The sequence below is a fragment of the Bos indicus genome, chromosome 18, assembly GCF_029378745.1.
Source record: "Bos indicus isolate NIAB-ARS_2022 breed Sahiwal x Tharparkar chromosome 18, NIAB-ARS_B.indTharparkar_mat_pri_1.0, whole genome shotgun sequence".
Lineage (NCBI taxonomy): Eukaryota > Metazoa > Chordata > Mammalia > Artiodactyla > Bovidae > Bos > Bos indicus.
Genome location: NC_091777.1, coordinates 18,696,147 through 18,721,582, shown reverse-complemented (window position 1 = coordinate 18,721,582; position 25,436 = coordinate 18,696,147). Strand labels below are relative to the sequence as shown.

At 54.1% G+C, this 25,436-nt stretch overlaps 1 protein-coding gene across 3 annotated transcripts in view; it reads left to right on the top strand.

Moving 5' to 3' along the window:
* Positions 1–25,436, top strand: part of ZNF423 (zinc finger protein 423) — a 345,953-nt gene that overhangs the window by 193,626 nt on the left and 126,891 nt on the right. For all 3 annotated transcript variants that reach the window (XM_070770526.1, XM_070770528.1, XM_070770527.1), the window contains 2 exons: positions 2,667–5,881; positions 15,583–15,667. In XM_070770526.1, the coding sequence (XP_070626627.1) occupies positions 2,667–5,881; positions 15,583–15,667 (3,300 nt within the window). The remainder of the gene's footprint in view (positions 1–2,666; positions 5,882–15,582; positions 15,668–25,436) is intronic.

Genomic DNA, 25,436 nt, shown 5'->3' with positions numbered 1-25,436 from the left:
ATCCTTGGACAATGTGAATGAAAGACGTGTGCAGGCTTGGTCTTTCGGGTCAGGTGTCTTCCTTGCTCTCCTCACCCATGAACCGGCTGGCTTTTGAGCCTGGATCCTCCACTTGTCAGCCAGCTTTGATGCCTCCTGGGCCTCGGGGGCCCCTCCCCACAATGCAGACAGTGGGCCATCCCAATGGCCCTGTCGGGCTCAAAGAAGAGTCAGACCGTGACTGCTTGGGAGCTTGTCATGGGGCCCCCTCTCTCAGTCTCACCTATGCAGGTGTCTTGCACGATTGACCTGTGTCAAGGGCCCTGACAGTGGACAGGCCTGGTACTGTTCTTCCCTGGGGGGGGCCTCACGTGGCTGTGCCTCAGTTTCCTCGTCTGTCCAGTGGGAGGGGCCTTGGTCCCCACCACTTCTGTGCTGGAGACAGCCTTTAGTGATGCATACAGGAAAGGCTCCATGGCAGTTTGCACGAGTCTGAACTGAGACATCAAAATAATAAAAAAGCCAGTGGAGCCCGACCAGGGGGCAGGGGCGAATGGGTCCCCCAGCTGCCCCAGCTCCAGCCATCTCCTCCCTTGAGTCCCTTTGTCTGCACCCCGAGGAGCCAGCTGGCAAGAGCCAGGAATTACCAGGCAGGGGCTGGGGCGCCTCTTGCCACATCTAATCCAAGGATTCGGCAGTGCTGGGTCCTTCTTGTCCAAAGGCCCTGTAACATGAGGCCCCCAGGGGAGCGGGTCCCTCATTCTGGGAGGCACCCCACACTGGGTTGGGTGACTGGGTTTCAGGGGTGGGGAGACTGCAGGGAGATCGGGACTCCAGGCCAGGAGCTTCCGAGAGCAGCATCCTTCCAGGCAGAGCTCTGCCAGTCATGCCAGCTGGGGTCAAGCACATCTTCACGGGGCCGGAGCCAAGGGCCCCGGGCAGGCACCAGGGTGGGGGTGGAGCCTAGGAGCAGGCTTAGAGCCAGCTCTGAGGGGCCCTGGAAGACCCTCCAGCAGGCCTTGTTGTCTTTTCAAGTCTTGGGATTGGCAGTTGTGAGAGCCTGGGGTTGCAGTACCCCCGGTCTGAGCCACGTGCCTCCATGATGGTGTGTGTGTTTGTGTCTGCAGGTGAGTGTGTGTGTATGTTCAAGCCTGTGTGTGTACGTGGATGTGATAATGTAGGAATGGACGTGTGTGCATATGAGAGAGACAGTACGTGATTGTACGGTTGTGTTTGTGATGGTGTGTATGACTGTGTGTGTGTGTGTGTGTGCAGGCGTGTGAGTAGTACTTGCCCAGCCTGGGAGTGAGGTCCCCTGCCTTTCCCTTCTAGAGGATCTGGGCTGCCTCTAGCCAAGAATTTCTGGGTTACATCTGTTAGGGCTTTTCTGAAGACTCAACCAGGCTGGCTGGGGGCCGGAGAGGCGGGACAGTGGTCTATTTCCTCGGGGTTAGAAGAGCAAGGTCAGTGCAGCCGAATCAGAGCTTTCATTTGTCTCTCTCCTGTCTGTAGCAGCCTGAGGTCCCTTTCATTCATTATTAAGTCTTAAATCCACCCAACACGAAACCTGAGCCACGGAACTCACTCCCTGCTCAGGCTGCTTTGGTTCAACCCCCGCCGCTTCTCAGGAAACTTCACTGGTTTAAGTTGCTGGGTCCAGTGTGCCTTTGTTTTTTCCAGAAACGGCCAATCCCTAGTTGGTTTCGTTTTCCTCTGAGGCTGGCCTGGCCAGCCAAGGCAGGGGGTGGGGGGCCCCTGTCCCTGGGGAGGGTGGGCCACACCAGTTGTTTGTGCAAAGCCCCACCCATGACCTACCCACCCCCCGCTGCCCCCTGCACCGCCCCAGTGGATTTAAGGGCCCATGAGACTCTGAGCTCTGAGGCCATCTGGGTCCTGGCCCCAGCTCTGATCACTGCCCCTTCGGGCCATCTCCTGGGGTTCTGAGTGGACGTGGGGAAAATCCAGGGGTGGAGGGGAACAAAGAAGACCACCACCCTTGGGGTGATTTGAGCTGGGAGCCCCTCGGATCCTTCCCAAGTCCCCTGCCCCTGCTTGTCCCTTGCGCCTGAGGCCCTTATGTCCGTGTGCACCTGAAGCAGCAGTCCCATCTCTATCAGTCCCCCTTCCCCATGGGATGTAGCAAGGCTGAATTCACTAAAAATGCATTTTACTTTCTTTTAAAGTTTTGCCCACACCCATCGCACCCAGTGGGGTTTCCCACCCAAGCTACAGGCTGCAGGGGGGAGTCAAGCCCCATGTCTGGATCAGGTGATGGGACTTACTTACCTCCTTTTGGCCTGATGGTCTGTGAGGTCATGTCTGGTGACTTTTTTCCCAGCCCCCTGCCCACCCCCCCCCCGTCAGGGAAGTGGCTGAGACCGCAGCTCCTGTTGCGGGGTGGGTACCACATCCAGCGAGGCCCGGGCAGGTGTTGCAGAGGGGAAAGGCACCTCCCCTCCGAACCCTGCCGCCCCTCTGCCACCCCCTCAGCAGATTGGAAGGCCCACATGTCCACATGCTTCCTGCCCGCCCCCTCAGACTCCCTCCTCCCACTCCCCCGTAGCAGTTGGCCAGCTGCACAGCCTCAGCCCGCGAGCTGTCGAAAAGCTGGCTCCGTCCTTGTTTCTCGCGGCCCTGGGAATTGCCTCTAATCTCCTTTCTGCCTTCCATGCCCCCACCCCCCGCAGATGGTGACGACGACCCACAACTCTCCTGGGTGGCCTCGTCTCCCTCCAGTAAGGATGTTGCGTCACCCACGCAGATGATCGGAGATGGGTGTGACCTGGGCCTGGGTGAGGAGGAAGGGGGCACGGGCCTGCCGTACCCTTGCCAGTTCTGCGACAAGTCCTTCATCCGCCTGAGCTACTTGAAGAGGCACGAGCAGATCCACAGCGACAAGCTGCCGTTCAAGTGCACCTACTGCAGCCGCCTCTTCAAGCACAAGAGGAGCCGCGACCGGCACATCAAGCTGCACACGGGCGACAAGAAGTACCACTGTCACGAGTGCGAGGCGGCCTTCTCCCGCAGCGACCACCTCAAGATCCACCTGAAGACCCACAGCTCCAGCAAGCCCTTCAAGTGCACGGTCTGCAAGCGCGGCTTCTCCTCCACCAGCTCGCTGCAGAGCCACATGCAGGCACACAAGAAGAACAAGGAGCACCTGGCCAAGTCGGAGAAGGAGGCCAAGAAGGACGACTTCATGTGCGACTACTGTGAGGACACGTTCAGCCAGACCGAGGAGCTGGAGAAGCACGTGCTCACCCGCCACCCCCAGCTCTCTGAGAAGGCCGACCTGCAGTGCATCCACTGCCCCGAGGTCTTTGTCGACGAGAACGCGCTGCTCGCCCACATCCACCAAGCCCACGCCAACCAGAAACACAAGTGCCCCATGTGCCCCGAGCAGTTCTCCTCTGTGGAGGGCGTCTACTGCCACCTGGACAGCCACCGGCAGCCCGATTCCAGCAACCACAGTGTCAGCCCCGACCCCGTGCTGGGCAGCGTGGCCTCTATGAGCAGCGCCACACCGGACTCCAGCGCCTCCGTGGAGCGAGGCTCCACCCCGGACTCCACCTTGAAGCCGCTGCGGGGCCAGAAGAAGATGCGGGATGACGGGCAGGGCTGGTCCAAGGTGGTGTACAGCTGCCCCTACTGCTCCAAGCGGGACTTCAACAGCCTGGCCGTGCTGGAGATCCACCTGAAGACCATCCACGCAGATAAGCCGCAGCAGAGCCACACGTGTCAGATCTGCCTGGACTCCATGCCCACCCTCTACAACCTCAACGAGCACGTCCGCAAGCTGCACAAGAACCACGCATACCCCGTAATGCAGTTCGGCAGCATCTCCGCCTTCCACTGCAACTACTGCCCCGAAATGTTTGCCGACATCAACAGCCTGCAGGAGCACATCCGGGTCTCCCACTGCGGCCCCAACGCCAACCCGCCCGACGGCAACAACGCCTTCTTCTGCAACCAGTGCTCCATGGGCTTCCTGACCGAGTCCTCCCTCACGGAGCACATCCAGCAGGCCCACTGCAGTGTGGGCAGCGCCAAGCTGGAGTCTCCGGTCGTGCAGCCCACGCAGTCCTTCATGGAGGTCTACTCCTGCCCCTACTGCACCAACTCTCCCATCTTCGGCTCCATCCTGAAGCTCACCAAGCACATCAAGGAGAACCACAAGAACATCCCGCTGGCCCACAGTAAGAAGTCCAAGGCAGAACAGAGCCCGGTCTCGTCGGATGTGGAGGTGTCTTCCCCGAAGCGGCAGCGGCTCTCGGCGAGCGCCAACTCCATCTCCAACGGCGAGTACCCGTGCAACCAGTGTGACCTCAAGTTCTCCAACTTTGAGAGCTTCCAGACCCACCTGAAGCTGCACCTGGAGCTGCTGCTGCGGAAGCAGGCGTGCCCCCAGTGCAAGGAGGACTTCGACTCGCAGGAGTCCCTGCTGCAGCACCTGACCGTGCACTACATGACCACGTCCACCCACTACGTGTGCGAGAGCTGCGACAAGCAGTTCTCCTCGGTGGACGACCTGCAGAAGCACCTGCTGGACATGCACACCTTCGTGCTCTACCACTGCACCCTGTGTCAGGAGGTCTTCGACTCCAAGGTGTCCATCCAGGTGCATCTGGCAGTGAAGCACAGCAACGAGAAGAAGATGTTCCGCTGCACGGCCTGCAACTGGGACTTCCGCAAGGAGGCCGACCTGCAGGTGCACGTCAAGCACAGCCACCTGGGCAACCCGGCCAGGGCCCACAAGTGCATCTTCTGCGGGGAGACCTTCAGCACCGAGGTGGAGCTGCAGTGCCACATCACCACGCACAGCAAGAAGTACAACTGCAAGTTCTGCAGCAAGGCCTTCCACGCCATCATCCTGCTGGAGAAGCACCTGCGGGAGAAGCACTGTGTGTTTGACGCGGCGGCCGAGAACGGCACGGCCAATGGGGTGCCCCCCGCCGCCGCCAAGAAGGCCGAGCCGGCCGACCTGCCGGGCGTGCTGCTGAAGAACCCCGAGGCGCCCAACAGCCACGAGGCGAGTGAGGATGACGTGGACGCGTCGGAGCCCATGTACGGCTGCGACATCTGCGGGGCGGCCTACACCATGGAGGTGCTGCTGCAGAACCACCGGCTACGGGACCACAACATCCGGCCGGGCGAGGACGACGGCTCGCGGAAGAAGGCCGAGTTCATCAAGGGCAGCCACAAGTGCAACGTGTGCTCGCGGACTTTCTTCTCGGAGAACGGGCTCCGGGAGCACCTGCAGACCCACCGGGGCCCCGCCAAGCACTACATGTGCCCCATCTGCGGCGAGCGTTTCCCCTCGCTGCTGACGCTCACCGAGCACAAGGTGACCCACAGCAAGAGCCTGGACACGGGCACCTGCCGCATCTGCAAGATGCCTCTGCAGAGCGAGGAGGAGTTCATCGAGCACTGCCAGATGCACCCCGACCTGCGCAACTCCCTCACGGGCTTCCGCTGCGTGGTCTGCATGCAGACGGTCACCTCCACGCTCGAGCTCAAGATCCACGGCACCTTCCACATGCAGAAGCTGGCGGGCAGCTCGGCCGCGTCCTCCCCCAACGGTCAGGGGCTGCAGAAGCTCTACAAGTGTGCCCTATGCCTCAAAGAGTTTCGCAGCAAGCAGGACCTGGTGAAGCTCGACGTCAACGGGCTCCCCTACGGCCTCTGTGCCGGCTGCATGGCCCGCAGCGCCAATGGACAGGTGGGCGGCCTGGCCCCGCCCGAGCCTGCAGACCGGCCCTGCGCCGGCCTCCGCTGCCCCGAGTGCAGCGTCAAGTTTGAGAGCGCGGAGGACCTGGAGAGCCACATGCAGGTGGACCACCGTGACCTCACCCCGGAGACCAGTGGGCCCCGGAAAGGCGCCCAGACGTCGCCAGTGCCCCGGGTAAGTACAGCCCTCCCCAGCCTGCCCCACCCCCGCTCCCTGGGGCTCCGCGCATGCCCACAAGAGGCCGCTTGTCCCTTCTAGTCGCGGACCGGAGAAGCAGGGTTCTCCTCCAGCGGTTAAGCACATCTGATGATCGCAGTAAGCTCCGAGTTCAGATCCCAGTGCATGCCATCTCCCTTCCAGCGGCACATGGCATGTATCACCCTGGGTCTCATTTGCCAAGTGCTCTTCTGTAAAATGGGAATAATAATTGTCTCAATGTCATAGAATTGTTGTGGGGGACCCGTGGCATAGTGTAGGTGAAGGGTTGACACAGTGAGTTCAGACCCTGCAGCTCGCTGGGCAGGGAAGCTGGACAGGAGACTCCTTAAGGGGCCCACTGTGGATTCCCCCTTCAGCCTCTCCAGCCCTCCTTCTCTCTCACTCTCTCCCCACTACTCCCACCCCCAGCAAAATCCCAGAGTCCCAGGCCCCCGTCTGATCCCGCAGTGAACACCTTTACAAACATCCCTGTCTTCCAGGGGCACCCCTGGCGGGTGGTCCTTTCCCAAAGCCCACCTCCCTGCCAGTGGCGCCAGCAGTGGCCCTCGAGGGACAGATGCCCCCGAGATCGGCTTGGCACCTCCTCGGTCTGGAAACAGATAACACAGACTTGATGGGAGTCCCCAGGCCTGCTCTGTCTGACACTAGGGGCCTGAGGCCTCTCAGATGCCTGCCTGGAGCAGAGAGCTCCTTTCAGAGTGGATTGATTGATTGAATTTGCCCTGAGCACCCATTATTTCTGGGGTACCTGGCAGCCAAGGAGAGTCAGAGATGGACCACTTTCTCAAGGCCTTTGGACTGAGCGAGGCCACTCGGTAAGGATCCACTGGGTCACCCTTCAGGGGTCCTGAGCACAGTGCACTCACAGCTGCCCAGCTCTGTTCCCCCAAGCCTCAGCTTTCTGACTGGCCAGTGTGGGTGGATTGGAGTTTCAGCCCTGGAGGCAGAGGGCCTGCCTCCCCATCTGTGATTTGACCTCTTTGGGCCTCTGTCTCACCTGTAAGCCAGTACATGCTAAGTTGCCTCAGTCGGGTACGACTCTTTGTGATCCTATGGACCGTAGCCCACCAGGCTCCTCTTGTCTATGGGATTCTCCAGACAAGAATACTGGAGCGGGTTGCCATACCCTCCCCTGGGGAATCTTCCCGACCCAGGGATCAAACCCGGGTCTCTTTTGTCTCCTGCACTGGCAGAAGTGTTCTTTACCACTAGCGCCACCTGGGTAAAGCCAGAGGGAAATGGTAATAACAGTACATGGTAGTAGTCATCGTAGTCTCGGTGGTGTCTGTCTCCAAAGCCAGCATCACCTGGGAGGGACCTGGGGGCTGTTCTGTTTCTTAACCAGCATCTGCTCTGGCCGCCGCCGCTGCTGCTGCTAAGTCACTTCAGTCGTGTCCGACTCTGTGCGACCCCATAGATGGCAGCCCACCAGGCTCTCCCGTCCCTGAGATTCTCCAGGCAAGAACACTGGAGTGGGTTGCCATTTCCTTCTCCAGTGTGTGAAAGTGAAAAGTGAAAGTGAAGTCGCTCAGTCGTGTCCGACTCTTAGCGACCCCATGGACTGCAGCCCACCAGGCTCCTCCGTCCATGGGATTTTCCAGGCAAGAGTACTGGAGTGGGGTGCCATCACCTTCTCCGCTGCTCTGGCTAGCTGGTGCCTATTCCTCCTCAGTGTCAAATACTGTGAATGTTCCCTGTGCTAACCTTTGTGTTTTGCCCTGGGATTAAATGAGTCAAGACGTGCTGGGCACGTAGTAACCATCACTTATGATTTTCTCGTTTATAATCACAGCTCACACTGATTGAGGAATAAGGATGTGCCAGGAACTTTCTATCTATTTATTCCTTATAATACTCACTCTCCAGATGAGGAAAAGGAGGCAAGGAACCGTTAGGTAGTTTGCTATGAGCCCCTCGATTTCAAGAGGCAGAGATGGGGGTTGATCCTGGGGAGAGTGTGGCACCCCAGCCTGAGCTCTTGACAGGCCTCCAGCCAGCACCTCTGGAGCCCATCCTGGTTGCAAGGTTGGGGTTCGGGGTGGTCAGCCCAGTGCACAGGTGGTGGGACAGTGTGGCAGGGCCGGGCTTGTCCTGTTCCAGGTGCTCCCCGCTCCATTCCTGCCCACACTCTGTTGGTCACGGGGCTGCCTCTAGCCCCCTCAAAGCCTTTGGCTATTGCAGCCTCCTCCTTCCCAGTCTCTGCTCTGTGCCCAGTATCTAGCACCACTTCGTAAAGCCCCTACTGTGTGAGCACCCACTCTTATATTGTTTTCCTGGCAATACCCTGGACCTTTGCTGTGACCTTTGCTTTGGCAAAGAGGGGGCCCAGGCTTAGAAAGGTAGAGCCACATACCCAGGGGTGAGCAGCTGTGCGAGGCAGTGCAGGACTTCAAACCTGAGGGGGCTTGTTTACAGGGAGCCTGGCCGGGCTTCCTATTCCTGTCCCTGGCTTGTGAGAGAGGAGGGAGCTGACATTCACGTCCAGAGGCCTGGGCAGATGGGCCATTTGCAGAAAGGAGCTAGACAAAGCCTGGGCACCTCCCCAGCAGAGGCATAGCCTCTGGGGCCTTGCCCCCTGCCTGGGCACGCCTGGGGGCAGGGGCCCAGCTGTCTGCTCGCCCACCCCTCTCTCCCCCAAGACTCACGCATGTGAGAGCAGACTCTGGGGGCTGTACAGGGGCTTGGGGGCTGGCAGGCTGGGACCCTCGGGAGTGTATCCATAGCAACCGGCTCTCTGAGGACTGGGTTCCCGTGGGGCTGAGGCTGCTGTCGGCTGGAGCGTGAAGCACTGAGGTTTCTGCCTCCCCCTCTATTTATGGGTAATAACAACATCGCCCCAGCTCTAGCCCCTTGTGGGCAGACCCCGGCCCTCATCAACTCACGAGATCGCCACAGTGCCTCATGCTGCTCAGGGTGGGGGGCTAGACTGGGTGCTCACTTGCTACACCTTACTGCAGGGCAAACAGACAGCTGGGTTCAGGGGCTTGTCCAGGTGACAGCTTTCTGTCACCCCGATCAAGACTGTCTGGGGTGGTCTGGGGCATGGAGCTAGGAAGGCAGCCCAGACAGTGGCTCCGGAGGGTGCCTGCATGGGGTCGAATCCCTTTGCCACGGCTTATCAGCGCTTGAAATTCTGCTTTCTCCATCCCTGAAGGGGAGCTTGCAGAGTCATTGTGAGTATTCAGAATAAACAGTGCCTGCACACAGTAGGTGCTCAGTAAGCTTGGGCTGCAGTCATGATCAGGGAATTCAGCAGCAGTGGCTGTCGCTGCCCTCTCCTTCCTGCTCCTCTCCTGTCTCCACATCCCCGGGTGTGTGCTCTTCCTGCCCTGGGCCCCTCTGAGGTTGCTCGGGGCCACGCGAGGGGAGGCAGCCCTGGCCAAGGTCCCAGGGCTCAGCTCCGGTTCTCCTGGGCTGGGCCCTGCGGAACGGGTTTATGTCAGAGGAGGCGCTTTGAATGCCAAGTTCTACCTTTCTGTGCTTACATCTCCTGGTGGGAGCTGAGGCTCCAGAGAAGATGGGGTCTTTCAGGGATAGAGAAAGGGAGACGGGCCAGGAGAAGGTGTTGAGGTGAGGACGGAGGGCCAGCCGGGGTTGCAGCAGGAGGGAGAGTCCTGATCGGTTCTCTCCAGCCCAGAGGACCACATTGCCCCACCAGCTGCATGATGGACCCTGGGCATCCCTGACCTCATGTGCTTGGCTGGAAGGGCCATCTGTGGGGACAACTGACTATGTAGTGAGCCTTACTGGGTGTTGGTGCTGGTGAGCCCTTTTGTGGACAGGTGTGTGTATGCCTGTGAGTGTGAGTGTGTGTACCTATGTGTCTACATGCGTGTTTGTGAGGGCTGGTGTACACCCTTGTGCCATGAGCTGCTTTTGCATCTGTGGGTGCATTTGGGAGTGGTGGGTGTGACTGTGAGGGTTCAGGGAGAGAACTGAAAGCCGGTGTGTCACTGGGGACGCTGTGCGAACTCGGGGTCCATGACGATGTTTCCACTTCTCTGAGGGTATTGCACTTATGTGTCCGTGTTACAGGGAGCGAGTTGGTGTGTGTAACCTGTGGGTGTATCCATGAAGGTCTTGTGTGTTGGTGGTGAGTTGGAATGAGGTGTGTAGGATACTTGCAAGTATATGTGTATGTCCTCACACGCGTGTCTATGCCTGTGCATACAGGTCGTGTGTGTGTGTGTGTTTGTGTGTGTGTGTGTGTGTGTGTGTGTGTGTGCAGGGGCCTGTGTGTTTGTGTGAACGCCCAGGCCCTTTGGTCAGCAGTTCCTGTGATCCCTCCCTTGGGCATCCCCAGGAGTCTGCTTCCCCACAAGGCAGGGTCCATTCCTTTTCCTGACACCAAGGGGTGGCCATATGGTTGGGGGACCTTTGGGGGGTACCCTCTTGTCCTGCTCAGGCTCCTGGTGACTTATCTGTCAAGCCCAGTGAACCCACTTCACTCACTTCCTTGAAGAGGAACAGCACTTTTGGACCAGCCATGGCTGTGGCTTCCAGAAACTTCTAGCCAGGAGGCGGGGGCACCATGTTCCTTGTCCAGCAGTCTCCTCTGGGCTTCTTTGGCATGGAGCTTCCTGCGCTGTGCTTCATCCTTGCATTTACTTGTTCATTCACTCATTCATTCATTCAATCATTCATTAAGTGTCAAGGACTCTTAAACGGGCTAGACAGAGTGGTGGGGGACACGTATGTGAGGGGATGAATGATTCTGATGGTGGAGAAACTCGGGGTCCTTCTTTTCTGTGAGCACAGACCAGGAGTTGAGCCATGGCAGGGTGTGCCCCTCGGAAGTCCTCAGTCCCTGCTGTCTCTCCTGGCTTGAAATCTCCTCTGCCCATTGTGAGACTGACTCCCAACTTCCGTCCCCTCCACCTCCAGACTCACCCATCTTCCCGGGGTGTGTCTGTGCTGAATGCCTGCTTCTGGGACCAGCACTATGGCTGCTCCGAGGACATGCTGAACGCCTAGTTCTCCGGAAACACCTAGGGTAGGGCCCTCTGGTCTCATCAGCGGGGGTCCTGCAGCCTGAGCAGGGACCCTGCCCAGAGCCTGAAGCTCCCAGCACCAGCTCTTCCAGTTGGTTCTCCGTTCATCTGTTCAACAGCCTCTCGGCAGTTGAGAGTCATGATGAAAGTTCAGTGCTTATTAGATGCTCACTGGGCGGGGCCCTGTGCAGGGTCATGGGGGTCCAGGATCCCTAGTTACCGAGGGATGGCTTCTCTTTATCCCTTCTGCCCTAATAGAGGGCTTGGCACATATTATTTTGCAACTTTGCTCATCTGCTCAAAAATTCTTCCCAAAGCGCTTGGTCTTTGCTGGGACCTCAGAGGTGAACAGAACATATTCTGGCCCTTGGGTTCTCATGGTGCAGTGGGAAGCAGACAAATCAATTGGCCATGGCAAACTCTTTGGGGCTCAACTAGGTGGTTTCAGCACTAACTCAGGGGCCTGGGCAGACCCTAAACTCACTCTGGGTTGGGAAGAGAGGGCTTCTCAGAAGAGGTGACATTTGAACAGAGACCTTGAGGATGGAGAGGATATTCTGATGGAGGAAACAGCATAGACAAAGTCCCAGAGGTGAGACCAGGCAAGTTCAGGTGGGGCTGAGACAATTGAGCCCCCTGGTGGTTCACCCTGGCCCTATCATTGAGGGATGGGCCTCAGTGCTCAACTGAAACATCCAGTCTTGCCTTCTTTTCCAGAGGTCAAGGGAGGCCCCATTATTCCAGGACACAAAGTGGTCTTCAGAAAACTTGGATGCTGTGAATTCCTCTCCCTTCATAGAAACCCACAGTTACATCCCTTCCCCCCAGTTAAGAACAACACCATCTGTGTCCACAGTGGGCTAGTTTCATACTGTGGAGCTCCACTGTTTGGAACCAGTCTTCAAGAAGCTTTGAAACTTTTTATGTTCTCCATTTTTCTGCCCCCTCCCCACAAAAGTACTTGGTCATAGCTCCCCGTGTGTGAAAGCCAGCTCTAGGATGACGTGGGGCCTTATGTGTCTAGGGCAGGTGAGGAATTCTTCAGTCATCCTTGAGTGTCAGAGCTGATGGGAGCACTTGAGTGTCAGAACTGATGGGAGCACTCTCGCTGGTTGTCCACTTGGTTCTTAGGGCAGGTACATAGTTAGATGCAAAGGGACATGGGTGCATAGATGGATGGATGCGTGGATGTGTGTGTGTGTGTGTGTGTGTGTGTGTGTGTGTGTGTAGATGGATAAATGGGTAAATAGGATAGGTAGGTGAAAGAATGGGTAGATGGATGGATAGATAAATGAATGTGTGTATGGGTATATGTCAGTTCAGTTCAGTTCAGTTCAGTCGCTCAGTCGTGTCCAACTCTTTGCCACCCCATGAATCGCAGCACGCCAGGCCTCCCTGTCCATCACCAACTCCCGGAGTTCACTCAAACTCATGTCCATCGAGTCAGTGATGCCATCCAGCCATCTCATCCTCTGCCGTCCCCTTCTCCTCCTGCCCCCAGTCCCTCCCAGCATCAGAGTCTTTTCCAATGAATCAACTCTTTGCATGAGGTGGCCAAAGTACTGGAGTTTCAGCTTCAGCATCATTCCTTCCAAAGAAATCCTAGGGCTGATCTCCTTCAGAATGGACTGGTTGGATCTCCTTGCAGTCCAAGGGACTCTCACGAGTCTTTTCCAACACCACAGTTCAAAAGCATGAATTCTTCGGTGCTCAGCCTTCTTCACAGTCCAACTCGCACATCCATACATGACCACAGGAAAAACCATAGCCTTGACTAGATGGACCTTTGTTGGCAAAGTAATGTCTCTGCTTTTGAATATGCTATCTAGGTTGGACATAACTTTCCTTCCAAGGAGTAAGCATCTTTTAATTTCATGGCTGCAATCACCATCTGCAGTGATTTTGGAGCCCAGAAAAATAAAGTCTGACACTGTTTCCCCATCTGTTTCCCATGAAGTGACGGGACCAGATGCCATGATCTTAGTTTTCTGAATGTTGAGCTTTAAGCCAACTTTTTCACTCTCCACTTTAACTTTCATCAAGAGGCTTTTGAGTTCCTCTTCACTTTCTGTCCTAAGGGTGGTGTCATCTGCATATCTGAGGTTATTGATATTTCTCCCGGCACTCTTGATTCCAGCTTGTGTTTCTTCCAGTCTAGTGTTTCTCATGATGTACTCTGCATATAAGTTAAATAAGCAGGGTGATAATATACAGCCTTGATGTACTCCTTTTTCTATTTGGAACCAGTCTGTTGTTCCATGGCCAGTTCTAACTGCTGCTTCCTGACCTGCATACAGATATCTCAAGAGGCAGGTCAGGTGGTCTGGTATTCCCATCTCTTTCAGAATTTTCCACAGTTTATTGTGATGCACACAGTCAAAGGCTTTGGCATAGTCAATAAAGCAGAAATAGATGTTTTTCTGGAACTCTCTTGCTTTTTCCGTGATCCAGCAGATGTTGGTAATTTGATTTCTGGTTCCTCTGCCTTTTCTAAAACCAGCTTGAACATCAGGAAGTTCACGGTTCACGTATTGCTGAAGCCTGGCTTGGAGAATTTTGAGCATTACTTTACTAGCGTGTGAGATGAGTGCAGTTGTGCGGTAGTGTGAGCATTCTTTGGCATTGCCTTTCTTTGGGCTTGGAATGAAAACTGACCTTTTCCAGTCCTGTGGCCACTGCTGAGTTTTCCAAATTTGCTGGCATATTGAGTGCAGCACTTTCACTGCATCATCTTTCAGGATTTGAAAGAGCTCAACTGGAATTCCATCACCTCCACTAGCTTTGTTCGTAGTGATGCTTTCTAAGGCCCACTTGACTTCACATTCCAGGATGTCTGGCTCTAGATGAGTGATCACACCATCGTGACTATCTGGGTCGTGAAGATCTTTTTTGTACAGTTCTTCTGTGTGTTCTTGCCATCTCTTCTTAATATCTTCTGCTTCTGTTAGGTCCATACCATTTCTGTCCTTTATCGAGCCCGTCTTTGCATGAAATGCCCCCTTGGTATCTCTTAATTTTCTTGAAGAGATCTCTAGTCTTTCCCATTCTGTTGTTTTCCTCTATTTCTTTGCATTGGTTGCTGAGGAAGGTTTTCTTATCTCTTCTTGCTATTCTTTGGAACTCTGCATTCAGATGCTTATATCTTTCCTTTTCTCCTTTGCTTTTCGCTTCTCTTCTTTTCACAGCTATTTGTAAGGCCTCCCCAGACAGCCATTTTGCTTTTTTGCATTTCTTTTCCATGGGGATGGTCTTCATCCCTGTCTCCTGTACAATGTCACGAACCTCATTCCATAGTTCATCAGGCACTCTATCAGATCTAGGCCCTTAAATCTATTTCTCACTTCCACTGTATAATCATAAGGGATTTGATTTAGGTCATACCTGAATGGTCTAGTGGTTTTCCCTACTTTCTTCAATTTAAGTCTGAATTTGGTAATAAGGAGTTCATGGTCTGAGCCACAGTCAGCTCCTGGTCTTGTTTTTGCTGACTGTATAGAGCTTCTCCATCTTTGGCTGCAAAGAATATAATCAATCTGATTTTGGTGTTGACCATCTGGTGATGTCCATGTATAGAGTCTTCTCTTGTGTTGTTGGAAGAGGGTGTTTGTTATGACCAGTACATTTTCTTGGCAAAACTCTATTAGCCTTTGCCCCGCTTCATTCCGTATTCCAAGGCCAAATTTGCCTGTTACTCCAAGTGTTTCTTGACTTCCTACTTTTGCATTCCAGTCCCCTATAATGAAAAGGACATCTTTTTTGGGTGTTAGTTCTAAAAGGTCTTGTAGGTCTTCATAGAACCGTTCAACTTCAGCTTCTTCAGCATTACTGGTTGGGGCATAGACTTGGATTACTGTGATATTGAATGGTTTGCCTTGGAAACGAACAGAGATCATTCTGTCGTTTTTGAGATTGCATACAAGTACCGCATTTCGGACTCTTTTGTTGACCATGATGGCTACTCCATTTCTTCTGAGGGATTCCTGCCTGCAGTAGTAGATATAATGGTCATCTGAGTTAAATTCACCCATTCCAGTCCATTTGAGTTCGCTGATTCCTAGAATGTCGACATTCACTCTTGCCATCTCATGTTTGACCACTTCCAGTTTGCCTTGATTCATGGACCTATGTATGTGTGTTTAATGGATGGACGGGTAGGCAGGTTAGGTAGATGGATGGATGGGTAGCTGGACAGCTAGATGAATGTATGGGTGTGTGTAGATGGATCAGTGGGTAGATCGAGGGTAGGTTGATGGACAGGTGATGGGTAGACAGATGAACAGGTCTGTGGATCTGTGCAGTGGATGCAGCAAGCATAGATGGGTGGAAGATGAGTAGGTGAATCTGATCATGCTTCAGGCAGATCAGCCTGACTCAGCTTCAGTTCCATGGTTCTTCCTGTGTGCCCTCACTTTGGGATGGTTCAGTTTCCCCAGGGCCAGCAGAGAAGCAGCTTCCTTCAAATGGAGCTTGTCAGCCCTTTCCCTCTGCGAGGCTGACTCGCAGAGCTGGAGTCAGAGGCAGGTGGGAAGATAATGGCCTGGAGAAACCTGGGAGCAGGTCAGAGCCATTCTAGGCAGTCTTGAGCTGTGACCTCCAGGAACTTTTGCTTTCTGCTCTGTTCTGCATCCTGACTGTCTAACTCCTTTCCTTTTGGTTTCCATGCAGAAAAAGACATACCAGTGCATCAAGTGCCAGATGACCTTCGAGAATGAGAGAGAGATCCAAATCCATGTTGCCAACCACATGATTGGTAAGAGCACGTTTCCTCCCACCTGGGCTGCGGCCACCCCTCAGGGCTGAAATGTGCGGGTCCGGTCATCATTTTTCTGGCTTTTAGCTCAAAGGATGGCGTCACTGCTGCTACTGCTGAGACATTTCAAATGAGACTAAATATGTCAGAGCTGGAGCACTTTCTCCATCCGGACCCTCTTTTCGCGACTCTGTTCACATTAGAATCAAACTTTTGACAATCTCTCCCATTTCTCAGCACAAATTTCCCTCCATTTCTGAATCAAAGTGCTTTCCAGTTGTCAGGCACTCAGGGGCAATCGTGCTTCAATTGTGTACGTCATGACATCGAACAGATTTAACGGCTCACATTTCCCCACCAAACGCAGGCAGTTCCTCAGGCACATTGTCAAAACAGAATGCTTACAAAGTTATTTCGCTACTTTTTCTATTCCTCTTCAAGCAGTCTTGGACTTTGGAAAATTCAGCCTTTTTTAAAAGGGAGCATCCAAGGTCCCATTGTGTTCCCACTTGGCCCAAGGGATGGAGGAAAGCTTTGAGGTCTTCCTTGTCTTCTGTGGGTGGGTGTGGTCTTGCTGGCAGCTGGGAGGGCACAGCTTTAAGAGGGCATAGCAATTTCTGGTGCACAGGGCTGGCCCAGGGCATGGGTTTGGCAGTAATGGCCTTGGGAGCTCCTGGAGTTTTGGTGCTCTGGGTCTTTGGTGGAAGCGTGATCACCTTTGCCAAGACCTCCACAGTCTGAGTGGTGAGAGGTCCGTCCTGGGTTGAGCATCCTGACCCTTACTTCCTTTCCACTTTTCTGCCTCTGATATCTTTTCATTAAAGTTTTAACGACAGCCATGCCAACTGAGTACTTTTTTCCAAAACCCTTGATCTCATAGTTAAAAAAAAGTCTCCTTCACGCTCTTCACCTATAACTATCACAACATTGTTAATCTGCTATACCCCAATACAAATACAATGTTTTTGGTGTTTAAAAAAAAAAGTCCATTTAAATGTCCAGCTCAGTGGATCCTCACAAACAGAGCACTCCAGGGTAACCAACACCCAGGTAAAGAAACAGACCATTCCCCAGTCTCGGAAAGCCCCCCGCTCGACCCTCTCCAGGTCCTTCCCCCAACAAAAGGGTGTCACCATCCTGTTGTCTAACAGCAGAGGTCACTTGGGGTGGTTTTGCATTTTATATAAATGAGATCACACAGTCTCTGCTCATTTGTGTCTGGTGACTTTTACTTGTTCATATTATTGACTGTGATTGGATCTTCTCACTAGTGGATGCTGTTCTATCGTGTGAACACATTACCGTTTATCTATTCTTGATACACATCCTAATGGGCATTTGGGTCGTTTCCCTTGTGGGATTATTTTACATAGTGTGCTGGTGTGAACATTCTTGTGCGAGTCATTGGTGAACATGTACATGCAGTTTCAATGGGAATATTCTTGGACTCAGACTGGGGAGTCATAGGATGTGAGTGGGTACTCTTTCAGTAGATACAGACAAATACATTTGCAAAGTGGTCATATGAAGTCTTGCTCTCACCCCAGCCTGTGAGAGCTGCATGTCTGTGCCATCATCTGCGTTGTACATACCAAGAACCACGGCAAAGGTCCTTCTGTAGTGTGTCCCTGCCAGGGTCCGTGAGTTTGGATGCCTAGCATCTCAGTGACTGACTCGGGGCAGGTGTCCTGAAGGTGCTGACCCTAACTGGGTGCCTGGTGGGGCTCCCTCAATGATGAGGGGACATGAGGAGCACAAGGGTGGCAGGTAGGGCCCTGGGAGTTCGGCCTGACAGGGAGACTGCTGACTTTTTAGTTTCTTCTGTTTGAAAGTCCCCCCGCTGAAGCAGAGGAAGGAAACCGCCCTGTCAGTCACAGGCTGCAGAGAGCGCTTTCACTGCGGTGTCGGGGAGGTGAAGATGAAGATATCTCAAAATGTTTGCTTTTGTAGCAGGTGTTAATGTGTGCTCCTGTTTGTAAGCACGAAGGGCGAGAGGCTGGCTAATTGGACCACAGTGGTTTCAAAGGTGTTTCTCCCTGCTCCTCTCTCTTTTCCACCTATCCTTTCCGCGCAGAGCTGGGGAGCTGCAGTGTCCTCAGATGGAAGGCGAGGGCCGGCGCCTCACTGGAGTGGTGAGAGATGTGAGGGGAGGGCTTGATTGGCATTCATGGGAGAGGGGGGCTTGATTGGCACCTGGGTCTTTGTGCGAGCCGGGGGCGGGGCTCCGGCTAAGGAAGTGGCTGGACAGGGCCCCTCCCCTGAGCCTGTGCAGTGCCGTGAGCGGGGCTGTTCTCAGGCCACGTGGAGGTTGGGGGCCTGGGAGTCGGCAGCAAGGAGCTATTGGTCTCAGAGCCCAAGCGTCTGGGCAAGACGTTTATGCAACTGCACAACGTCTCACAGGCAGGGCCTTGGCTCATGGCCATGAGGAACGGGCTAGGACCCCGCTGGCGCCACACCTCTGGTGCCGGGTGGTACCTCTTCTTATTCTGTCCGGCCCTCCCCACCTGTCCGCCCTTCACTGGCCTCGTCATCTCCGTCCATCAAGGAACAGCAAGCACCCGCTGCACGTGGAGACCTGGGGTGGTCCCTGTAGGTGACAGAGGGTGAAGGGGACTTGGGTTGTGCCCTCAGAGACCTCCCAGCGTCCTGCCGAAGCCCTCACAGTGCACACCCTGTGGGGTGGAGGGACGTCACCTGGGTGAGGGCGCACACAGCTGCCGTGTACTGAGCCTACCACAGGCTGGCTACTCTATGTAGCTGCTAGTTCTATACCTCACAGAGGAGGGTTAATGGCTTTCCCAAGTTCTTCTACCCAGGAAATAGCAGAGCCAGGGTCTCCATAAAAGCCAGTCTCTCTCCACTGTGCATGGCTCCCCCACCAGGGCCTGTGGTGGGAGAGACACAGCCCTACCCTCTGCCCATGGGAGAGGCTGATGGGTGTCCAAGTAAGCACTGTGCAATGAGGTTGATGCTCCCAGAACAGGGGCTGCTGGGTCCAAATAGGTCCGTCAGGAAGGCCTGGGTTTTGAAGGATGAAGAGGAGTTTTCTCTGTGGTTTAGGGCCATCGCTGGCAGGGGCAGCAGCCTTGGCAGGGAAGGACAGTCAGAGAGAGCAGGGCCCTCGGAGAGCTGATTGTAACAAGGAGGCAGGTCCTTGAAGGATGGGTGTTGTTAGGCTGAGAAGGTGGGGAGCAACATCTGGGGGAGGACCCTGGGTGAGTGGAGCTCAGAGACAGGAGCAGAGGAGGTGACTGGGGACGGGGGACCCTGACCTGGCCAGGATGGAGGCATTGCATGTGGTAGCCTTGTGGGCAGTGAAGGTGGGGAGGTGGTGTGGGGCTGGACCATGGAGGACCTTAAGGCCAGATTAAGGGATTTGGATTTGGGAGCCCCAAATCTGGGGACCCCTTGGCAGATGCTTTATTTGATTTCTGCTGAACCCCAAAGAGGTGTCAGACAGGGCCCACATTCCCACACGAGCTGGGCAGTACTGAGACTGTGTGTTCTCAGGCTCCCCTGGGCCTCCCAGACCCTATTGTGATTTGAGGAGACACTTTGTTCATCTGTGTCCCTGCCTGGTTCCTGTAGACACATGAATGTGTGACCTTGGGCTTACCCACTAGGGAGCCACTGAAGGTTTTGGAGCAGAGTGTGGCCTAGAGCAGCTGGGTGCTTTAGGGAGGCTCAGGGGGGAGAACGTGGAATGAGGCAGCACGGTATGGTCAACTGCGTGGAAAGGTATTGGAACAAGGTTTAGTGAAATCCTTGAAAAAGCAAGCCACCAAACAGAAAACAACAGTAAAATTCAGCAGAAGAAAAGTAATAGACTCTGATGAAGATGACGAATATTGAATTTAAGATGTCTGGAGACTGGAACTTAATGGAATGATTCTAACACAGATAATACTTGGCAGAAGTTAAGATCTGATGGAGTGTTTACTTTGTTTATTATTGTCTCTATGCCTTAAAAAAAAATAAACTTGTTATGCAAAAACAGAGACCTGCCTGGTCTGGTCCAGGGGTCAGGGAATGAGGCAGGGAGAGAAGGCAGGCCATAGGACATCCATTTGGCTTGTGCTGTGGGCCTGTGGGCCCTGGTGGCTTGGGGAAGGTGGTGGGGGTGACAGTGGGAGGTGTGAATGGAAGAGAAGCAGGCCCAGGAGCCCTGGGTGGGGGCTGGCACGGCAGAGCTGGTAAAAACTGCCCAGTGTCCCTGTGGACAGCTTCCCCCTGCTAAATGACCCGAGCCCAGAGTGGCTGCCTGGAGCCAGCGGGGGTAAAAGCCCCCTTAGTGGCACCAAGGGGACTCGGCAGATAGACGTGATGCTGTTCAGCTCGGTGGCCTTCTCATCAACTCGGGGCACAGGGGTTCTGAGGCAGGACTCCCCGGGGACCTGGACTGCAGGAGCCCGCCCCCGGGGGACGCTAAACTGGCCTTTTTATAGCGGGGGGCCGCATCGTGACTTTGCAGCCTCCAGACCCTGGGAGTTATGATGACCCAGGGACACGTCTCCTTGGAAACATTTTCCCAGCACCCCTCTCCTGGCGGCTGCTGGCGAGGGAGTGATTTGGAGCTGATAGAAAGGCGAGGGTCTTTTGAAACCTTTCAGCGGCAGGGTCTCCTTTGAAATCCCCCCTCCCCACAGAGAATGAGGCCCCCTTCTCTGGGCTTCCTCCAGCTTTTGAAATGGTTTTAGACACCCCCTCCCCCAGTACATCAAAACCTTGGAGCAGTCTACTGCTCTGATCTGCGGCCTCCTGGAGGGTCCGTCCCTTCCCCACCTCCCACTGCACCCGACCCCCCCCCCCACCCGCCAATCAGCGACCCCCTTCCCACCCTCACCCCACACTCTGGAAGGATTGCCTCCCCCCTGGAAAAATGGCTCTGCAGGAGGCCCTGCTTGGGCTCCCTGGGGCCTGCTGAGGGGAGAGCTGAGGAGGGCTTGTGGGGGGCCTGGCCCAGACACAGGCAGCCCCGTGGCCGGGGACAGATGAGTGTCTCCCCATGTGTGTTAGACAAGTATGTGCAAGGACATGACGTGCACGGCCCCAGGGGGCCTGGGGCACGCGGGACCTCAGAGGCCCAGAGGCTGGTCCTCTTGCCCTCTCCTCGTCTGCTTGCAAACCTCTCTCTCAGTTCCTCTCGGGCTGATGGCTGGACGAGGGTCTGAGAACTTGTCCTTGAAATAGCGAACTTGCTATGACCCAGGTTGGCCCCAGGGGAGTGACTCAGCCTCTGGGCCCTGATGTCCTAACTCAGGGCTTCATGGGCCCCTGGGGGGAGCCCTGAGGAGGGGCCGGGCTGGGAAGGGACGGTCCTCGGGGAACCTTGTCAGGGACGTTTGCCCTCCGTGTCCTTGAAAAGTGGCTGTGGACCCTCTGGCAGGCAGCCAGGCCAGAGCTGGCCCGTCCCGGTGGGGCATTAGTCATTCTGAAGACGTTATTTTCTTGGTCACGTCAGCCTCTTTCCCTGGGTGCCTCTTAAGGCCTGGGCTTTGCTGTGAAGAAATGAGGCGGGGCAGGGGGGCAGCATTTGGAAAATTAGCCTCTCCCACCTCCTGCTCAGGTCTTCAAAACGCCCCCCATGCTGGTCAGGTGGTCCTTGTCTGTCCTCCCTGACAAAGCACCTGGAGGGGAGGGGTCTGCTCGGGGTATGCGTGTGTGTGTGTGTGTGTGTGTGTGTGTGTGTGTGTGTGAGAGAGAGAGAGAGAGAGAGAGAGGGAGAGAGGCTTTCTGCCTTTTTGTCTTCAGAAGCATATCCCAGAAGACATCCTGAAAGCCACCTTGCAGACAGGGTACCCCCTCTTTCTGCGGCTGTTGCCTTGCGGAAGACCTGGCCTGCAGCGTTTTTCGAGAGGAAGGAAAGGCTGGTGTGGAAATCAGCATTTCACCCTCACGCCAGGGAAATACAAAAACTCTCAAATATAACTGAGGAGAAAAACACGTGAAAAGGAAAAGGAAAAAACGGTTCCTGTTGACTTTCTGTTGGGAACACATGTTGCTGAGTGGGGCTGTGCTAGCTGTTTTCTGGTGCTTTTCATTCGGGTAACACCAGACCCAAAACATCTGTCTAACCTTAATATGTGATAAAACTGTCTCCCTCTGCCCCCAGAGATCACGTTTCAAGTTCCGGGACTGTTCTGTCAGGATAACAAGCTTGTGCAAAGAGCCTATAATCCAGTTCTTTCCTCCCTTCCCCTCCCCGCTCCCCTTCATCTCCTCCCCTCCCCCTCCCCTCCCCCTCTTTCTCTTCCTTCTTCATCTCCCAAGTAGAGCACAGTCACTTCCCTCCTTAACAGCCCCTGTAGATGAGGACTCAGTTTCCCTGATTTTGAATCCCATTGGTCAGTTTAAGGAGGCTGTTGATCAAGTACTTGGTCCATGAAGAATCCATCAGTTCTGAATTTTAAAATAGTGAGTTTTCTCATCTCAGGTGGCACAGTGGTAAAGTATCTGCCTGCAGTGCAGGAGGCACACAGATGCACGTTCAGTCCCTGGGTTGGGAAAAATCCCCTGGAGTAGGAAACGGCAACCCACTCCACTATTTTTGCCTGGAGAATCCCATGGGCAGAGGAGCCTGGCGGGGTGCAGTCCATGGGGCCACAAACAGCTGGACACAGCTGAGTGAGCACAAGCATCTCATTTTCATAGATTTTATTCTTTTTTAAGAAACCTGTAGGTGAGGTTTTCTCGGAATAGTAACCTCTGTTCAATAAACATGATTGACATCCTCAGTGAGGAACCTCTAACCAAGTTAGGGAGGTGATAACTTAAAAGGATAAGGTAAAATCATGTCACAAAGTCTAAGATATAGAAGCTCAAAGGACAAGCGTGTTGTCCAATCTGGGCATTCCAGGAAGGCTTCCAGGAGTAGGTGACACCTAATCAGGCTCTTATAAGGCAGAAAATAAGGTGGGAGGGGCCTTCCAGGCAGAGAAAATGGCATAAGCCAGTTCATAGAGAAGAGGCCCATGTAGTATGTAGATAATTCAGTATCTACATCAGGTAGATTGTCTAGAGCAACAATTTAGTGTTGCTTCAGAATAAATTTTGAGGCAGGAGGTGGGTGAGACATAGAAAAGACAGAGTACAGGGTAGGGTAGGTGAGAGAAGATGAGGATATTGGTTAGGAGGGTATGGATTGGAGAACCATTTAAGAGGCAAAACTGGCAGGATTTGGGAAATGAATGGAAATGGGAAGCAAAGCCCTAGCAGAAGATGACATCATGCTGAAGAAGAGCTGCTGGGGCCTGGCAAAAGACGATGGTTCCAGCAATGATCAGTGACGTCTAATGCAACTTGTTACGTATAGGCCCTGCTATCAAAATCTACAGGTATTACCACACTTAACCCCACAGAAGCTTATGAGAGAGGGGCATTGCTATTCTCCCCATTTTGTACATGGGGAATTGAGGGGATGTGTCCAATGTCAGTGAGTAGCAAATGTGAGATCTGAACTCAGGCAGTGTAATTTCAGAGCTTGGAATCCTCCTAACTCCTACAACTGGAGGCCCATCCCACTTGGTTAGCTTGAGTTTGTTGGCGATAGGCCTTGGAGGAGATGCCTGTTGGCCGATCTGAGTACTGGTGTCTGGCTGGCGGTCGGCCGCATGGATGGGGAGCTCAGGAAGAAGGCCTGGGCTGGAGGAGGGGTTTGGAGGCCTCAGCACAGATGATGGGGCAGCTGGGAGAAGTGAGGGGCATGAGGAACATGCGGTCATCCATGCCCAGACAGCAAAGTGCTTCTGGGCAGTAGTGCGAGAGGCCACAGAGAGGCCCAGAGAGGCAGGCTGAAGGGGGTCTGCTGGACCGTCCAGAGCATGAGCAGCAACAGCGGAAACGGGGGGAGGAATAAGTGGAGGGGAGGTGGGGAGACCAGTGCTGTAGACTTAACTTCCCAGGTTCCAGACTGGGAAGGGAGTGCGGGAAACAGGGGCCGAGGGGCCCCGGGGTCAGAGGATGCTTCTGTATTTTGAAGAGGGAAAGATCAGAGTATGTTACTAGGCTGAGGAGAGAGCCAGTGGGGAGCAGAGGAAGGATGGAGAGGAGACAGCAATGGAGCCAGTCCTGGCGGGGTGGGGCCTGGGGCCCTGGCACCATCTTGGTGGACCAGCCCACAGGCACAGCCTTCTTCTCTGCTCTCCATGCCATGGACTTGGCCGCCTGTGTTATTGAGTTGACTTTGTTGAATGCCCTTTATGGTCATTTGGCTGCTTGGGAGCAGCTGACACATGAGCAATTTCCCTTGCATCTGCTTCTGGCTGAGCCTCGCTGGAGTAAGGCAGAAAACAAGGACCCTGCAACCCCAGGGCTTGGCCTGCTCTGCCCTGAGCTCCCAGTAGGTGCCAGGGCCTCACACTGGGCTCCGCGTGGCGGGTCAGGTTCCTTGCCTTGTGAGTCCCCGGGCTCCAGTGGGGATGAAGTGGGAGGCTTCCCCTTCTGACTGCAGATCTCTGCCCTGAAGGAGTCAGGGTGTCCCTCACTGGCTGACACCCCTTCTGGTATGGTTTCCAGCTCATCTCCCTGGGCAAACCAAGGTAGGGAGAAGGGAAGTGGTTCTCCAGAGACACACTGTGCGTTGTGCATCTGACTTGGAATAAGAATCCAAGGTTGCTGATGGAAGCGTTTTTAAACAGAGATGCTTTGTTAGGGAGTTACTGATTTTAGTTCATCTTAAAGATCTTTATGAAATACCAAGTTTGCTTAATCTGCTGTAGATATATTAATGAGAAATAGAGTGTGCACATGTACATGTGCACACACACACACACACACACACAGAATGTCGAGCTCTACAGTGAATCATAGTGGTTAAGAGTACTCCCAGCTCATAGTTAAAGTTATTCCACCTTTGTATGCTTCAGTTTTGTGTCTATAAAATGCCCCCATCTTAACATACCTGTACTAACACAGCAGTTTAGGCAGATCTCTTTCAGTGACGAATCTGAGATCCAAATCACACTGACCAAAGCATTCAGTTCAGTTCAGTCCAGTCGCTCAGTCATGTCCGACTCTTTGCGACCCCATGAATTGCAGCACGCCAGGCCTCCCTGTCCATCACCATCTCCCGGAGTTCACTCAAACTCATGTCCATCGACTCAGTGATGCCATGCAGCCATCTCATCCTCTGCCGTCCCCTTCTCCTCCTGCCCCCAATCCCTCCCAGCATCAGAGTCTTTTCCAATGAGTCAACTCTTTGCATGAGGTGGCCAAAGTATTGGAGTTTCAGCTTTAGCATCAGTCCTTTCAATGAACACCCAGGACTGATCTCCTTTAGAATGGACTGGTTGGATCTCCTTGCAGGCCAAGAAACTCTCAAGAGTCTTTTCCAACACCACAGTTCAAAAGCATCAATTCTTTGGTGCTCAGCTTTCTTCACAGTCCAACTCTCACATCCATACATGACCACTGGAAAAACCATAGCCTTGACTAGATTGACCTTTGTTGGCAAAGTAATGTCTCTGCTTTTGAATATGCTATCTAGGTTGGTCATAACTTTCCTTTCAAGGAGTAAGTGTCTTTTAATTTCCTGGCTGCAATCACCATCTGCAGTGATTTTGGAGCCCCCCCCGAAAAAAGTCTGACACTGTTTCCCCATCTATTTCCCATGAAGTGATGGGACCAGATGCCATGATCTTCGCTTTCTGAATGTTGAGCTTTAAGCCAACTTTTTCACTCTCCTCTTTCACTTTCATCAAGCGGCTCTTTAGTTCCTCTTCACTTTCTACATAATGGTGGTGTCATCTGCATATCTGAAGTTATTGATATT